The sequence below is a fragment of the Oncorhynchus clarkii genome, chromosome 9, assembly GCF_045791955.1.
Source record: "Oncorhynchus clarkii lewisi isolate Uvic-CL-2024 chromosome 9, UVic_Ocla_1.0, whole genome shotgun sequence".
Classification (NCBI taxonomy): Eukaryota; Metazoa; Chordata; class Actinopteri; order Salmoniformes; family Salmonidae; genus Oncorhynchus; species Oncorhynchus clarkii.
In genome coordinates, this window is record NC_092155.1 from 6,366,939 (window position 1) to 6,386,213 (window position 19,275).

Consider the following 19,275-nt stretch of genomic DNA (forward strand, 5'->3'; position numbering starts at 1 on the left):
CCCAAATGCCCTTTTATGGTACGAATCCAGTTATTTTACAAATCCAGTTTACGAATCCAGTCTACAAATCCAGTCTACGAATCCAGTCTACGAATCCAGTCTACGAATCCAGTCTACGAATCCAGTCTACGAATCCAGTCTACGAATCCAGTCTACGAATCCAGTTTACGAATCCAGTTATTTTACGAATCCAGTCTCTTTATGGTCTCGTCTCCTTCTGAGCTGTGTCCACTGTCCATCGTTTGTGGTACTACGTACTGCTAGCAGCATTTTAGCCACGTCACATGCTAGCTGTCTAATCTGTTTAACCTTTTTGGGATAGGGGGCAGCATTTTCACTTTTGGATGAATAGTGTGCCCAGAGTAAACTGCCTCCTACTCTGTCCCAGATGCTAATATATGCATATTGTTATTAGTATTGGATAGAAAACACTCTGAAGTTTCAAAAAATATTTGAATGATGTCTGTGAGTATAACAGAACTCATATGGCAGGCGAAAACCTGAGAAGAAATCCAATCAGGAAGTGGGACATCTGAGGTTTGTAGTTTTTCAGAGCTTGGCCTACCGAATACACATTGAGATATGGATAAAGTTGCACTTCCTACGGCTTCCACTAGATGTCAACCGTCTTTAGAAACAGGTTTGAGGATTCTACTATAAAAGGAGGGGCTCATGAGACCTCTTTGAGTCAGTGGTCTGGCAGAGTGCCTTGGTCACATGACACGCGCTGCCGACAGAGTTACCGCCAGTGCTTTTCTTCAGACAAAGGAATTCTCTGGTTGAAACATTATTGATGTTTTATGTTAAAAACATCCTAAAGATTGATTCCATAAATCGTTTGACATGTTTCTAAAGGACTGTAATGGAACTTTTCGAGTTTTTGTCTGGACGAAGTGCCTGCGCCTCATGAAGATGGATTACTGGGCTGAACACACTAACAACAAGTGGCTATTTGGACATAAATTATAGACTTTATGGAACAAATCCATAATTTATTGTCGAACTGGGATTCCTGGGAGTGCCTTCTGATGAAATCATCAAAGGTAAGTGAATATTTATGGTGTTTGTCAACTTTGTTGACTCCAAAATGGCGGGTATGATATTTCTCTAGCTGTTTTGGGTTCTGAGCGCCGGTCTCAGATTATGCTTTTTTAATCTGACACAGCGGTTGCATTAAGGAGAAGTCTATCTTTAATTCTGTGAATAACACTTGCATCTTTTATCAATGTTTATTATGAGTATTTCTGCCAAAATCACCGGATGTTTTGGAATCAAAACATTACTGCAAGTAAGGCGCCAATGTAAACTCAGATTTTTTGATATAAATATGAACTTAATCAAACACAACATACATGTATTATGTAACATGGAGTCCTATGAGTGTCATCTGATGAAGATCATCAAAGGTTAGTGATTAATTTTATCTCTGGCCATCCCACATATGCTCTCTCTAATTCTCTCTTTCTTTCTCTCTCTCGGAGGACCTGAGCCCTAGGACCATGCCCCAGGAATACCTGACATGATGACTCCTTGCTGTCCCCAGTCCACCTGACTGTGCTGCTGCTCCAGTTTCAACTGTTCTGCTTTATTATTATTCGACCATGCTGGTCATTTATGAACATTTGAACATCTTGACCATGTTCTGTTATAATCTCCACCCGGCACAGCCAGAAGAGGACTGGCCACCCCACATAGCCTGGTTCCTCTCTAGGTTTCTTCCTAGGTTTTGGCCTTTCTAGGGAGTTGTTCCTAGCCACCGTGCTTCTACACCTGCATTGCTTGCTGTTTGGGGTTTTAGGCTGGGTTTCTGTACATCACTTTGAGATATCAGCTGATGTACGAAGGGCTATATAAATAAATTTGATTTGATCTCCATTTGTGCTTTTTTTCTCTCTCTATTTGGCTTGAAAAATTGGCTGTGTATTTCTGTGAGTTGTTGATTATGACCTAACATAATCGTTTGGGGTGCTTTCCCCGTAAATCCTATTTGAAATCGTACACTGTGGTGGGATTAACAACAAGACTACCTTGAAAACCATATAAGATACAAGTATGTTTGAGGAATTTTAATTGAGATTTCTGTTCGTTTGAATTTGGCTCCCTGTACTTTCACTGGTGGTGGTCATATATCCCGTTAACGGGATTGCAGCCATAAGTAGTTAATGTGTGAAAGTTACATATTTCTAAACAATATTTTTGAATTTCGCGCGCTGCCTTTTCAGCGGAATGTTGTCGACAATAAAACCAGCATCTCTTTTGGTTCAACTTGTTAATAAGACCAGCATCTCTTTTGGTTCCACTTGTTAATAAAACCAGCATCTCTTTTGGTTCCACTTGTTAATAAAACCAGCATCTCTTTTGGTTCCACTAGTTAATAAAACCAGCATCTCTTAGTTCCACTAGTTAATAAAACCAGCATCTCTTTTAGTTCCACTAGTTAATAAAACCAGCATCTCTTTTAGTTCCACTAGTTAATAAAACCAGCATCTCTTTTAGTTCCACTAGTTAATAAAACCAGCATCTCTTTTAGTTCCACTTGTTAATAAAACCAGCATCTCTTTTAGTTCCACTTGTTAATAAAACCAGCATCTCTTTTGGTTCCACTTGTTAATAAAACCAGCATCTCTTTTGGTTCCACTAGTTAATAAAACCAGCATCTCTTTTAGTTCCACTTGTTAATAAAACCAGCATCTCTTTTAGTTCCACTTGTTAATAAAACCAGCATCTCTTTTGGTTCCACTTGTTAATAAAACCAGCATCTCTTTTGGTTCCACTAGTTAATAAAACCAGCATCTCTTTTAGTTCCACTAGTTAATAAAACCAGCATCTCTTTTGGTTCAAGATGTTTATATTTCATTTGCTGTATTGTTAATGACTTGTTAATGTGTGAAAGTTACATGTTGCATATTTCAAAAAAATATTTTTGAATTTCGCTCGCTGGCTTTTCAGCGGAATTTTGCCGCTAGCGGAATAAACGTGGAAGAAGCAACAACAAAAAAATGTATTTATAAAAAGGAATTGGGAAATTCATTCTCATTCTGAGAAATACCTATCTTTCCAACACAGGTAGGCGACTTGATTTCAACATCAGAAAACAAAAGTCAACAGGCTACTTTCAAACAGTTGCCTAAGGCCTCCCGGTGTCTGTCCCTACCCTGTTGATCAGAGACAGCGAGTCGAGGTAGGAGCCGAAGCGTTTGACGAGGTCGTGAACCTCCCGGGCTGCTGCAGTCCCTGTGGGGACGTTACTGACAATCAGAAGACGTTCCTTCAACGTTGGATCCTGTTTACAGACAGAGGGTTATAAAGGGGTTATTAACAGGTTATTAACATGTTATAAAGGGGTTATTAACAGGTTATAAAGGAGTTATTAACAGGTTATTAACAGGTTATAAAGGGGTCATTAACAGGTTATAAAACGGTTATTAACAGGTTATAAAGAGGTTATTAACAGGTTATAAAGAGGTTATTAACAGGTTATAAAGGGGTTATTAACAGGTTATAAAGGGGTTATTAACAGGTTATAAAGAGGTTATTAACAGGTTATAAAGGGGTTATTAACAGGTTATAAAGGGGTTATTAACAGGATATAAAGGGGTTATTAACAGGTTATAAAGGGGTCATTAACAGGTTATAAAACGGTTATTAACAGGTTATAAACGGTTATTAACAGGTTATAAAGAAATAAGGCCCAAGGGGGGTGTGCTACATGGCCAATATACCACAGCTAAGGGCTGTTCTTACGCTCGACGCATCGCCATACACCACAAACCCCCCCGAGGTGCCTCAATGCTTTTCTACTCTGGTTACCAACGTAATTAGAGCAGTAAAGATAAATGGTTTAGGAGACACAACAACGTAACCTCTCTAGTTAAATCTATGAACTTACCGTAGTGGTGAGGCCCTTCAGAGTGGTGTACACACCCTCCTGAAACAGAAACAACAGACACCTATGATGACTGGACTGGGTGTGTGTGTGTGTGTGTGTGTGTGTGTGTGTGTTACCTGGAGGAGGTTTGTATCAGGGCGGGTCAGCGTGAAGGTGAGGGGACAGTCTAGTAGTTTAGGAGGAGACTCTGTGTAGTTGGTCAACATAGCAAAGCTCTTCTGTTCTCTCTCCATACGGATTATGGCCTGTTGGGTCAAATACACTCATTATCACGACGACAACAAACACCCACGTTACGGTACTGCATCAACAACAACAAACACCCACGTTACGGTACTGCATCAACAACAACAACAACAACAAACACCCACGTTACGGTAATGCATCAACAACAACAACACCCACGTTACGGTACTGCATCAACAACAACAACAACACCCACGTTACGGTACTGCATCAACAACAACAAACCCCCACGTTACGGTACTGCATCAACAACAACAAACACCCACGTTACGGTACTGCATCAACAACAACAACAACAAACACCCACGTTACGGTACTGCATCAACAACAACAACAACCACCCACGTTACAGTACTGCATCAACAACAACAACAACAAACACCCAAGTTAAGGTACTGCATCAACAACAACAACAAACACCCACGTTACGGTACTGCATCAACAACAACAAACACCCACGTTACGGTACTGCATCAACAACAACAAACACCCACGTTACGGTACTGCATCAACAACGACAAACACCCAAGTTAAGGTACTGCATATTTAACAACAACAAACACCCACGTTACAGTAATGCATCAACAACAACAACAACAAACACCCACGTTACAGTACTGCATCAACAACAAACTCCCACGTTACGGTACTGCATCAACAACAACAAACACCCACGTTACAGTACTGCATCAACAACAACAAACACCCACGTTACGGTACTGCATCAACAACAACAACAAACACCCACGTTACGGTACTGCATCAACAACAACAACACCCACGTTACGGTACTGCATCAACAACAACAACAACACCCACGTTACGGTACTGCATCAACAACAACAAACACCCACGTTACGGTACTGCATCAACAACAACAACAACAAACACCCACGTTACGGTACTGCATCAACAACAACAAACCCCCACGTTACGGTACTGCATCAACAACAACAACAACAAACACCCACGTTACGGTACTGCATCAACAACAACAACAACAAACACCCACGTTACGGTACTGCATCAACAACAACAAACGCCCATGTTACGGTACTGCATCAACAACAACAACACACACGTTACGGTACTGCATCAACAACAACAACAACACCCACGTTACGGTACTGCATCAACAACAACAACAAACACCCACGTTACGGTACTGCATCAACAACAACAACAAACACCCACGTTACGGTACTGCATCAACAACAACAACAACAAACACCCACGTTACGGTACTGCATCAACAACAACAAACACCCAAGTTAAGGTACTGCATCAACAACAACAACAACAAACACCCACATTACAGTACTGCATCAAAAACAACAAACACCCACGTTACAGTACTGCATCAACAACAACAAACACCCACGTTACAGTACTGCATCAACAACAACAACAACAACAACAAACACCCACGTTACAGTACTGCATCAACAACAACAACACCCAAGTTAAGGTACTGCATCAACAACAACAAACACCCACGTTACGGTACTGCATCAACAACAACAAACACCCAAGTTATCGTACTGCATCAACAACAACAACAACAAACACCCACGTTACGGTACTGCATCAACAACAACAACAAACACCCACGTTACAGTACTGCATCAAAAACAACAAACACCCACGTTACAGTACTGCATCAACAACAACAAACACCCACGTTACGGTACTGCATCAACAACAACAAACACCCACGTTACGGTACTGCATCAACAACAACAAACACCCAAGTTAAGGTACTGCATATTTAACAACAACAAACACCCACGTTACGGTAATGCATCAACAACAACAAACCCCCACGTTACGGTACTGCATCAACAACAACAACAACAAACACCCACGTTACAGTACTGCATCAACAACAACAAACCCCCACGTTACGGTACTGCATCAACAACAACAACAAACACCCATGTTACGGTACTGCATCAACAACAACAACAACAAACACCTACGTTACGGTACTGCATCAACAACAACAAACACCCACGTTACGGTACTGCATCAACAACAACAACAAACACCCATGTTACGGTACTGCATCAACAACAACAACAACAAACACCCATGTTACGGTACAGCATCAACAACAACAACAACAACAACAAACACCCACGTTACGGTACTGCATCAACAACAACAACAAACACCCATGTTAACTTAAGGCATAGGGGGCAGCATTTTCACTTTTGGATAAATAGAGTGCCCAATTTCAACTTCCTGCTACTCATGCCAAGAATATAAGATATGCATATTATTAATATATTTGGATAGAACACACTCTGAAGTTTCTAAAACTGTTTGAATCATGTCAGTGAGTATAACAGAACTTATGTAGCAGGCAAAACCCTGAGGACTAACTGTTCAGAATTTTGTTTTGTTGCCTATGTTCCCTGACTTGTCTTTGCCAAGACAGACAGAGAGAGATAGACAGAGACAGAGAGACAGAGACAGAGACAGAGAGAGAGAGACAGAGAGAGAGAGAGAGAGACAGAGACAGAGACAGAGAGACAGAGAGAGAGAGAGAGCGAGAGAGACAGAGAGAGAGAGAGAGAGAGAGAGAGAGAGAGAGAGAGAAAGAGAGACAGACACACAGAGAGACTGACAGAGACAGAGAGAGACAGACACACAGACAGACAGAGAGACAGATACACAGAGAGAGAGACAGGGACAGACAGAAAAACAGCCGACCTACCCATCTCTGGTTGGGCAGGATGAAACAGTTGTAGAGTCCAGGTTTGTATCCGTAAGGCTTCACCAGAGCCAGAACATCTTCCTCTGTATATCCAGTTTCTGGTAAACCTTCGATCTTCACAAACCTATTATTCGCAATGTCAGGCTAAACACGGAAAAGAGGAGAGGGAGAAAGACGGATCAGTTTGTTTCTGACCCCATAGACCCAGGTTCAGAGTCACCGATAATGTGATTCATGTTTCTCTGTTTTTAATGTCGTGGAGCCGAAGACATATTTCCTGATTATGTTTTTTCTAATTCTAATTACAGGGACAAATATGACTTTATTTAGGGCCTGAAAACAAACGGCACGTTTCAGATAGAGATCTGGCCCCGGTGCATGACCTAAACACCTCCTGGGCCCAGCTCCAGTGACCTGGCATATTGCCTCGCTGAACACGCTCTGACAAAGGCTGCTGGGACTTTGGCTAGTTTACTCCTCCTACCTGCTCGCTACGAGTCCTTAGTGTCTAGAGATCTGGAGCTCACAGACACTCCCTGGAGAGACACCAGTGCTCTTGTGTGTAAAAAAGAAGGAAGCCCAAAACGTACCTGCTGAGGACCGAGGGGACTTTTCCCCTTGGACTTGGTATTAGATCCACACACCTTGGGTGTGTTCTTGGTACCGGCAGTTTGCGGTTTAGTTGTGGTCGTTGAAGACTTGGTAGATGTTTTAGTTGACTTGGTGGTGCTGGTCTGGGACTGGGCTGCTGTCGCTTTCCTGAGGGAGAGAGAGGGGAAAGAGAGAGAGGGGAGGGGAAGAGAGAGAGGGGAGGGGGAGAGAGAGAGAGAGAGGGGGAGAGAGAGAGAGGGGGGAAGAGAGAGAGAGGGAGGGGAAGAGAGAAAGAGAGAGAGAGGAAGAGAGAAAGAGAGAGAGAGAGAGAGGGAGGGGAAGAGAAAGAGAAAGAGAGGAGGGGAAGAGAGAGAGAGAGAGAGAGAGAGAGGGAGGGAGGGGAAGAGAGAGAGAGAGAGAGAGAGAGAGAGAGAGAGAGAGAGAGAGAGGAAGAGAGAAAGAGAGAGAGGGAGGGAGGGCAAGGGGAAGAGAGAGAGAGAGGGAGGGAGGGGAAGAGAGAAAGGGGGAGGGGAAGAGAGAGAGAGAGAGAGAGAGGGAGGGAGGGGAAGAGAGAAAGAGGGAGGGGAAGAGAGAAAGAGGGAGGGGAAGAGAGAGAGAGAGAGAGAGAGAGAGAGAGAGAGAGAGAGAGAGAGAGAGAGAGAGAGAGAGAGGGGGGGGGGGGAGGGGAAGGGGAAGAGAGAAAGGGAGGAGGGGAAGAGAGAAAGAGGGAGGAGGGGAAGGTTTGGGATTCATTTTGTAAGCATTTTGATGGAGGGAAACTGGGTTGATTATTGACTGAAGCGTGCCAGCTAAACAGAGTTTTTATGGATATAAAGAGGGACATTATCGAACAAAAGGACCGTTTGTAATGTAACTGGAACCTTTTGGAATGCCATCAGAAGAAGATCAAAGGTAAGGCATTAATTATATCGCTATTTCTGATATTTGTGTCGCATCAGGCTGGTTGAAAAATGATTTTCATGTGTTTGGATGCGGGGCGCTGTCCTCAGATAATCACATGGTTTACTTTCGCCGTAAAGCCTCTTTGAAATCTGACACAGCAGCTGGTGAAACTACCCGGATCCGGGAGAATTGTCATCAACTACAATAATTAGCATAACGCAACGGACAAAAAATCTTACTAGAAAATATTCATATTCATGAAATCACAAGTGAAATATAGTGAAACACAGCTTAACCTTTTGTTAATCACCCTGTTATCTCAGATTTTGAAATTATGCTTTACAGCCAAAGCAAGACAAGCATTTGTGTAAGTTTATCGATAGCCTAGCATAGCATTATGTCCAGCTAGCAGCAGGAAGCTTGGTCACGAAAATCAGAAAAGCAATCAAAATTAAATAATTTACCTTGATGAGCTTCGGATGTTTTCACTCATGAGACTCCCAGTTAGACAGCAAATGTTCCTTTTGTTCCATAAAGATTATATTTTTTATAGCCGAAACAGTTTCCACGTTTTGTTGAGAAATCCAAATCCCGATCAATAATATTGACAGAAACTTGGCAAACATTTTTTATAATCAATCCTCAAGATGTTTTTCAAATATCTATTTGATAATATATCAACCGGGACATTTGATAAAATCAGTTTTTATAGCCTAACACGAAACATTTTGTGAACCGCTTGTGTCGTGAATTCCGTCTCATTCCATTTTCGACGACACATTCCAGGTAAATCACCCACACAGAACGTGACTTTTCCAGTCATTTTTGGTTTCACTGCAATCAACTGGTTTGTTTGTAACACAATCAAACCTGATGGGCCATTTCACGGGACGTATTGACTGAAAGAAACCAATTTGAAGACAACAAGTCATGACATCATTGTGCACCAATGATTTGCCCGCTGTTTCGTTGGTTGACTGTCTTTTAACCGAATGACCACTGATCGTCTTGAAATCTAGCTGGGTAGATAGCCAAAGAGCTGAGGTAAACGGCAATACGCCATGTTTATGTGTTCGCGAGACCAACCCATGCAGTAAGCTCCAGCGTAACGAGAGTCATTCGCTTAGTCGCTCATACCGGAAGGAGAAACACATATTACTGCACTGCATTGTTTGGTGAACGCGCAGATTCAGCTGTTTCAATCAGTATGGCGACTAAGTCAAGGAAAGCTAAATCTAAGTCTAGATATACAGATGTACACACAATTTTAGAATACATTTATTGGGAAAGTGAGACAGAGATTGTTGCAGGACGATTCATTTAGCGATTGTGGAGGAGTATTTTTTGAACGGGAGAGGACATCGTTTTGGAAAGTTCTTATCATGCTAATGCCCTTTTTTGAAATTAATAATATAAAATATAATTTGTGATTTTTATTTTATTTTTAGAAGCAATATATAAACATTTAATGTCATGAAATGTGAGATGCGTGTGTCTTCCGCCCCACCCCAACCCACATGAAATAGCCTATTTGAGGCTGTTGAGGGGAGGGCAGGCCCACAACAATGGCCAAAGTGAAATGGAGACAGTAGATACAGCTGGTCTGTTGTAATATAAAAAGAGACAGTAGATCTAGCAGGTCATAATAATATATTCAACCTTGTACTCTATATATATATATATATCTGTTTATTATACCTGTTGATACAGGGCTCTTATGTTCCCTGTACTCTATATATATCTGTTGATTATACCTGTTGATACAGGGCTCTTATGTTCCCTGTACTCTATATATATCTGTTGATTATACCTGTTGATACAGGGCTCATATGTGAAACTATTCTAACTGAACATTTTCTTTCACAGTGACACTGACTCCGAATGGGAGTCTTATCCGGTGTCCCAGTTAGATGGCCAATGTTCCTTTTTTTCCAAAAATATTATTTTTGTAGGCGAAATAGCTCCGTTTGTTCTTCACGTTTGGCTGAGAAATCGACCGGAAATTGCGGTCACGACAACGCCGAAAAATATTCCAAATTAGCTCCATAATATCGACAGAAACATGGCAAACGTTGTTTATAATCAACCCTCAAGGTGTTTTTCAAATATCTATTTGATAATATATCCGTCGGGACAATTGGTTTTTCAGTAGGACCGATTGGAAAAATGGCTACCTCTGTATTTTACGCGAGAATCTCTCTGAGAGCCATCAGGTGACCACTTACACAATGTAGCCGCTTACGGGTATTCTTCAACATAAATGCGTAAAACTACGTCACAATGCTGTAGACACCTTGGGGAATACGGAGAAAGAGTAATCTGGTTGATAGCCCATTCACTGCTCAATAGGGACGCATTGGAACGCAGAGCTTTCAAAACATGAGGCACTTCCGGACTGGATTTTTCTCAGGCTTTCGCCTGCAATATCAGTTCTGTTATTCTCACAATATTTTTACAGTTTTGGAAACTTTAGAGTGTTTTCTATCCTAAGCTGTCAATTATATGCATATTCTAGCATCTTGTCCTGACAAAATATCCTGTTTACTTTTGGAACGTTATTTTTATATATTTTTTTATTTTTCCAAAAATGAAAATACTGCCCCCTAGTCACAAGAGGTTAAAAAATGAGTTGCTACACGGTTGTTACCTTTCAGAAGAAGACTTCTTGTCCCGGTCCAGTTCCTTTGAGTCCTCCAGCAGAGTCTCTTCCTCCATCCGTATGATAACGACCTCGCCTTTGATGGTCAGGGTCTTACAGCTCGCCAGCAGTCTGGCATCCTCCTCTTTCTCAAACATTACTGACGCCTACGGGGGGAGGGGTGGGGGGGGTGGAGAGAGAGAGGGGGGATGGAGAGAGGGAGGGGGGGGGTGGAGAGAGAGAGAGAGGGGGGTGGAGAGAGGGAGGGGGGTGGAGAGAGAGAGAAGGGGATGGAGAGAGAGAGAGGGGGAGGGGGATGGAGAGAGAGAGGGGGGGTGGAGAGAGAGAGGGGGGGTGGAGAGAGAGAGGGGGGGTGGAGAGAGAGGGGGGATGGAGAGAGAGAGAGAGGGATGGGGATGGAGAGGGGGGGGTGGGGAGAGAGAGAGAGAGGGAGGGAGGGGTGGAGAGAGGGAGGGAGGGGTGGAGAGAGAGAGAGAGAGAGAGGGGGGATGGAGAGAGGGAGGGAAAGAGAGAGAGATGTATTTGTGGTTGATTAGTTGTGTCTGCAACAGTGTCCAGTTTTAATAACCTCCTTGTGGGGACTGGGGGGGTCATCAACAAGGGGAAGGACTGGGGGGGGGTTCACCAACAAGGGGAAGGACTGGGGGGGGGGTCACCAACAAGGGGAAGGACTGGGGGGGGGGGTCAACAACAAGGGGAAGGACTGGGGGGGGTCACCAACAAGGGGAAGGACTGGGGGGGGTCACCAACAAGGGTAAGGACTGTGGGGGGGGTCACCAACAAGGGGAAGGACTGGGGGGGGGGGGGGGTCACCAACAAGGGGAAGGACTGGGGGGGGGTCATCAACAAGGGGAAGGACTGGGGGGGGGGTCACCAACAAGGGGAAGGACTGGGGGGGGGGTCATCAACAAGGGGGAAGGACTGGGGGGAGGGGGGGGGTCACCAACAAGGGGAAGGACTGGGGGAGGGGGGGGTCACCAACAAGGGGAAGGACTGGGGGAGGGGGGGGGGGTCACCAACAAGGGGAAGGACTGGGGGGGGGGGGGGGGGGTCACCAACAAGGGGAAGGACTGGGGGGGGGGGGGGGGTCACCAACCAGGGGAGGAACTGGGGGGGGGGGGGGTCACCAACAAGGGGAAGGACTGGGGGGGGGGGGGGGGGGGTGTCACCAACAAGGGGAGGGGGGGGTCACCAACAAGGGGAAGGACTGAGGGGGGGGGGTCACCAAGGGGAGGGACTGGGGGGGGGGGGGTCACCAACAAGGGGAAGGACTGGGGGGGTCATCATAGTAATAGTTAATCATAGTAATAATAGGTAATAACAGGTGAATGGGGTCCTCTACATTGAAATAGAGACAATAAGAGGTAATAACAGGTGAATGGGGTACTCTACATCTAATGTACCTGCTGTATGGACTTGAGCAGGATGATGTAGTTGATCTTTCCGAAGGGTTCTACGGCCTTCATCACCTCATCATGAGCTGTGCGTGGAGGGATATTCATCAGTTTTAACAGAGCTGAGGTCCCTGGGCCTCGTTTCTTCTTAGTTTAGAGAAAACAGGAGGAGAGAGAGAGAGAGGTACTGTTAGTGAGCTGTGTGTAGGGTATATTCTTTAGTCTTAACAGAGCTGAGGTCCCTGGGCCTCGTTTCTTCTTAGTCTAGAGAAAACAGGAGGTGAGAGATGTATTGTTAGTGAGCTGGTAGGAAAACCCCGCCCCCCAGGTAGTAAAACCCCGCCCCCCAGGTAGTAAAACCCGCCCCCCAGGTAGAAAAACCCCGCCCCCCAGGTAGTAAAACCCCGCCCCCCAGGTAGTAAAACCCGCCCCCCAGGTAGAAAAACCCCGCCCCCCAGGTAGTAAAACCCCGCCCCCCAGGTAGTAAAACCCCGGTTTGGGGGAGTGAAGACAATACTGGCCTACTATGGTTCATATTCATATGCAATATTGCAAAACACAGCTTAGCCTTTTGTTAATCCACCTGTCGTCTCAGATTTTGAAATTCCGCTTTACAGCGAAAGCAATCCAAGCGTTTGTGTAAATTTATCGATAGCCTAGCATAGCATTATGTACACTTAGCATCAGGAAGCTTGGTCACGAAAATCAGAAAAGCAATCAAATTAACCGTTTACTTTTGATGATCTTCGGATGTTTTCACTCACGAGACTAACAGTTACACAACAAATGCTCCTTTTGTTCCATAAAGATCATTTTTATACCCAAAATACCTCTCTTTGTTTGTCGCGTTATGTTCAGAAGTCCACAGGAAAGAGCGGTCACGACAACGCAGACGGAAATTTCAAATAGTTTTCATAATGTCCAGAGAAACATGTCAAACATTTAAAAAAAAAAATCATTTCTCAGGTAGTTTTTAAAATATATATTCGATAATATATCAACCGAGTGTTTTTCAATAACAGCGGGAGGAACAATGGCCACTTTACTCTGTAGCGCAAAAACTCACTGAGAAACCTATCCACTTACGCAATGTGATCTTTCACGCTCATTTTTCAAAATAAAAGCCTGAAACTATGTCTCAAGACTGTTGACACCTTAGGGAAGCCAGAGAAAAAGGAATCTGGTTGATATCCCTTTAAATGGAGGATAGACATACATAGGAACAGAGAGGTTTCAAAATAAGAGGCACTTCCTGATTGGATTTTCCTCAGGGTTTCGCCTGCAATATCAGTTCTGTTATACACTTTATAGAGTGTTTTCTATCCTAATCTGTCAATTATATGCATATTCTAGCATCTGGTCCTGAGAAATAGGCCGTTTACTTTGGGAACGTTATTTTTCCAAACATAAAAATAGCGCCCCCTAGCTTCAAGAGGTTTTAACAGTTTCATTTAAACGCCTGGAAGACAAAATACATACCTTGGTAGAAGTGGAGCTGGATGACTTGGAGGGAGAGGACGATTTCCTGGTTGATGACCTTCCAGATCCGAGCTTGCTTCCCGACTTGGACATTCCCGTTTCAGTTTTCCGAGAGGAACCTCCCTTCGAGGAGGAAGAGGAGGAGGCGGCGGCTCCCTTCTTCTTGGCGAGCTCTGCCAGGAGCGCGGGGGCGAGGGACTGCATCATAACTTCTAGACTGGTGTTCTCCGTCAGGGAGAGGCCAGCTGGAGGGGGAGACATGGGTTACAGAGAGAGACCAGCTGGAAGGGGAGACATGGGTTACAGAGGCCAGCTGGAAGGGGAGACATGGGTTACAGAGAGGCCAGCTGGAAGGGGAGACATGGGTTACAGAGAGGCCAGCTGGAAGGGGAGACATGGGTTACAGAGAGAGACCAGCTGGAAGGGGATACATGGGTTACAGAGAGGCCAGCTGGAAGGGGAGACATGGGTTACAGAGAGGCCAGCTGGAAGGGGAGACATGGGTTACAGAGAGGCCAGCTGGAAGGGGAGACATGGGTTACAGAGAGACCAGCAGGAAGGGGAGACATGGGTAACAGAGAGGCCAGCTGGAAGAGGGGGGGGAGACATGGGTTACAGAGCGAGACCAGCAGGAAGGGGAGACATGGGTAACAGAGAGGCCAGTTGGAAGGGGAGACATGGGTAACAGAGAGACCAGCTGGAAGGGGAGACATGGGTTACAGAGAGGCCAGCTGGAAGGGGAGGGGGAGACATGGGTAACAGAGAGAGACCTGTACCCTAACCCTAACCCTCCACATTGACTCTGTACCGGTACACCCTGTATATAGCCTCCACATTGACTCTGTACCGGTACCCTCTGTATATAGCCTCCACATTGACTCTGTACCGGTACCCCCTGTATATAGCCTCCACATTGACTCTGTACCGTAATACCCTGTATATAGCCTCCACATTGACTCTGTACCAGTACACCCTGTATATAGCCTCCACATTGACTCTGTACCGGTACCCCCTGTATATAGCCTCCACATTGACTCTGTACCGTAATACCCTGTATATAGCCTCCACATTGACTCTGTACCAGTACACCCTGTATATAGCCTCCACATTGACTCTGTACCGTAATACCCTGTATATAGCCTCCACATTGACTCTGTACCGGTACCCCCTATATATAGCCTCCACATTGACTCTGTACCGGTACCCCCTGTATATAGCCTCCACATTGACTCTGTACCGGTACCCCCTGTATATAGCCTCCACATTGACTCTGTACCAGTACCCCCTGTATATAGCCTCCACATTGACTCTGTACCGGTACACCCTGTATATAGCCTCCACATTGACTCTGTACCGTGAGGTCTACTACACCTGTTGTATTCAGCATTTCACTGTGAGGTCTACTACACCTGTTGTATTCAGCATTTCACTGTGAGGTCTACCTACACCTGTTGTATTCAGCATTTCACTGTAAGGTCCACTACACCTGTTGTATTCAGCATTTCACTGTAAGGTCTAACTACACCTGTTATCTAGGAGACCCTCCCAAAGACGACGGTGTTTTGGGGCTAAAAATATTTCTCATATCTCCTAGATAAAGGACAGACACGTCAAAACATTATTATTATGTATTTTTCAGTCTGTTTTGCCATTTCTGAACATGTTATTCTCTGGTCTGTCTCTAACCCATGTCTCCCCATTACTAAACATGTTATTCTCTGGTCTGTCTCTAACCCATGTCTCCCCATTTCTGAACATGTTATTCTCTGGTCTGTCTCTAACCCATGTCTCCCCATTTCTAAACATGTTATTCTCTGGTCTGTCTCTAACCCATGTCTCCCCATTTCTGAACATGTTATTCTCTGGTCTGTCTCTAACCCATGTCTCCCCATTACTAAACATGTTATTCTCTGGTCTGTCTCCCCATTACTAAACATGTTATTCTCTGGTCTGTCTCCCCATTACTAAACATGTTATTCTCTGGTCTGTCTCTAACCCATGTCTCCCCATTACTGAACATGTTATTCTCTGGTCTGTCTCCCCATTACTAAACATGTTATTCAATGCGTTTCTATGGGCGATAGTCCATTTGATCAAATCATTTTGACAATATTTGAGGGATACCTAACAGAGGTCCTGAAATGTCAAATCCAATAACTGAAATGATCCACGGTACGACCGTCCTAAAACAACTTACCCCCAAATGTGCCGTAATTCCCCGTTAAGCACCGTCCTTGTAGTACCATGTGTCTTCACCTCAATTACACCTTGTGAAGTCTACTTTTCTGAGTGATTCAAGATTCGATTCTGCTGAGAAAATCGACTCTCTTAAAGGACTTCACTGCTGTCGTCTGCCTTTTCTACAACTGTTAACGAAGACGACGGTAGTGGTGGAGAGTCGACTCCAAAATAATCGATTCCCTTTGTACGTCGACTCCCATTTCTGAGTGATTCAAGATTAGATTCAGCTGAGAAAATCGACTCCCTTAAAGATTACGATTTTTTTTGGAACGGAGGAGACTGATTAGTCTAGGCAGGTCAGCCACCAGACAGAACCGTGCACTAGGTCTATCTATCAGTATAGGCAGGTCAGCCACCAGAGAGACAGAACCGTGCACTAGGTCTATCTATCAGTATAGGCAGGTCAGCCACCAGACAGAACCGTGCACTAGGTCTATCTATCAGTATAGGCAGGTCAGCCACCAGACAGAACCGTGCACTAGGTCTATCTATCAGTATAGGCAGGTCAGCCACCAGACAGAACCGTGCACTAGGTCTATCTATCAGTATAGGCAGGTCAGCCACCAGACAGACAGAACCGTGCACTATGTCTATCTATCAGTATAGGCAGGTCAGCCACCAGACAGAACCGCGCACTAGGTCTATCTATCAGTATAGGCAGGTCAGCCACCAGACAGACAGACAGTCAGAACTGTGCACTAGGTCTATCTATCAGTATAGGCAGGTCAGCTACCAGACAAACAGAACCGTGCACTAGGTCTATCTATCAGTATAGGCAGGTCAGTCCCCAGACAGACAGAACTGTGAACTAGGTCTATCTATCAGTATAGGCAGGTCAGCCAACAGACAGACAGACAGAACCGTGCACTAGGTCTATCTATCAGTATAGGCAGGTCAGCCACCAGACAGACAGTCAGACAGAACCGTGTACTAGGTCTATCTATAAGTATAGGCAGGTCAGCCACCAGACAGACAGTCAGAACCGTGCACTGGGCCTATCTATCAGTATAGGCAGGTCAGCCATCAGACAGAACCGTGCACTAGGTCTATCTATTAGTATAGGCAGGTCAGACACCAGACAGACAGAACCGTGCACTAGGTCTATCTATCAGTATAGGCAGGTCAGACACCAGACAGACAGAACCGTGCACTAGGTCTATCTATCAGTATAGGCAGGTCAGCCACCAGACAGAACCATGCACTAGGTCTATCTGTCAGTATAGGCAGGTCAGACACCAGACAGACAGAACCGTGTACTAGGCCTATCTATCAGTATAGGCAGGTCAGCAACCAGACAGACAGTCAGAACTGTGTACTAGGTCTATCTATCAGTATAGGCAGGTCAGCCACCAGACAGAACCATGCACTAGGTCTATCTATCAGTATACGCAGGTCAGCTACCAGACAGAACCATGCACTAGGTCTATCTATCAGTATAGGCAGGTCAGCCACCAGACAGACAGACAGAACCGTGCACTAGGTCTATCTATCAGTATAGGCAGGACAGCCACCAGACAGAACCGTGGACTAGGCCTATCTATCAGTATAGGCATGTCAGCCACCAGACAGACAGACAGAACCGTGCACTGGGCCTATCTATCAGTATAGGCATGTCAGCCACCAGACAGACAGACAGAACCGTGCACTGGGCCTATCTATCAGTATAGTCAGGTCAGCCACCAGACAGACAGACAGAACCGTGCACTGGGCCTATCTATCAGTATAGGCATGTCAGCCACCAGACAGACAGTCAGACAGAACCGTGTACTAGGTCCATCTATAAGTATAGGCAGGTCAGTCACCAGACAGACAGAACCGTGCACTAGGTCTATCTATCAGTATAGGCAGGTCAGTCACCAGACAGAACCGTGCACTAGGTCTATCCATCAGTATAGGCAGGTCAGCCACCAGACAGACAGACAGAACCGTGTACTAGGTCTATCTATCAGTATAGGCAGGTCAGTCACCAGACAGAACCGCGCACTAGGTCTATCTATCAGTATAGGCAGGTCAGCCACCAGACAGACAGACAGAACCGTGTACCAGGTCTATCTATCAGTATAGGCAGGTCAGTCACCAGACAGACAGAACCGTGCACTAGGTCTATCTATCAGTATAGGCAGGTCAGCCACCAGACAGACAGACAGAACCGTGCACTAGGTCTATCTATCAGTATAGGCAGGTCAGCCACCAGACAGACAGAACCGTGCACTAGGTCTATCTATCAGTATAGCCAGGTCAGTCACCAGACAGACAGTCAGAACCGTGCACTAGGTCTATCTATCAGTATAGGCAGGTCAGCCACCAGACAGTCAGAACCGTGCACTAGGTCTATCTATCAGTATAGGCAGGTCAGTCACCAGACAGAACCGTGCACTAGGTCTATCTATCAGTATAGGCAGGTCAGCTACCAGACAGACAGACAGACAGAACAGTGCACTAGGTCTATCAGTATAGGCAGGTCAGTCACCAGACAGAACCGTGCACTAGGTCTATCTATCAGTATAGGCAGGTCAGACACCAGACAGACAGACAGAACCGTGTGCTAGGTCTATCTATCAGTATAGGCAGGTCAGACACCAGACAGACAGTCAGAACTGTGCACTAGGTCTATCTATCAGTATAGGCAGGTCAGCTACCAGACAAACAGAACCGTGCACTAGGTCTATCTATCAGTATAGGCAGGTCAGTCCCCAGACAGACAGAACTGTGAACTAGGTCTATCTATCAGTATAGGCAGGTCAGCCACCAGACAGACAGTCAGACAGAACCGTGTACTAGGTCTATCTATCAGTATAGGCAGGTCAGACACCAGACAGACAGAACCGTGCACTAGGTATATCTATCAGTATAGGCAGGTCAGCCACCAGATAGACAGACAGAACCGTGCACTAGGTCTATCTATCAGTATAGGCATGTCAGCCACCAGACAGACAGAACCGTGTACTAGGCCTATCTATCAGTATAGGCAGGTCAGCAACCAGACAGACAGTCAGAACTGTGTACTAGGTCTATCTATCAGTATAGGCAGGTCAGCCACCAGACAGAACCATGCACTAGGTCTATCTATCAGTATAGGCAGGTCAGTCACCAGACAGAACCGTGCACTAGGTCTATCTATCAGTATAGGCAGGTCAGACACCAGACAGACAGA

The 19,275-nt window shown here is 45.2% G+C and overlaps 1 protein-coding gene across 1 annotated transcript in view; it reads right to left on the reverse strand.

Annotated features, from left to right (window-relative positions):
- Positions 1 to 19,275, reverse strand: part of LOC139415797 (zinc finger protein 638-like) — a 49,739-nt gene that overhangs the window by 19,127 nt on the left and 11,337 nt on the right. The window contains 8 exon segments of the mRNA XM_071163890.1: positions 3,155 to 3,283; positions 3,890 to 3,939; positions 3,942 to 4,134; positions 6,855 to 6,998; positions 7,445 to 7,613; positions 10,996 to 11,153; positions 12,411 to 12,548; positions 13,881 to 14,125. Coding sequence (XP_071019991.1) covers positions 3,155 to 3,283; positions 3,890 to 3,939; positions 3,942 to 4,134; positions 6,855 to 6,998; positions 7,445 to 7,613; positions 10,996 to 11,153; positions 12,411 to 12,548; positions 13,881 to 14,125 — 1,226 coding nt within the window.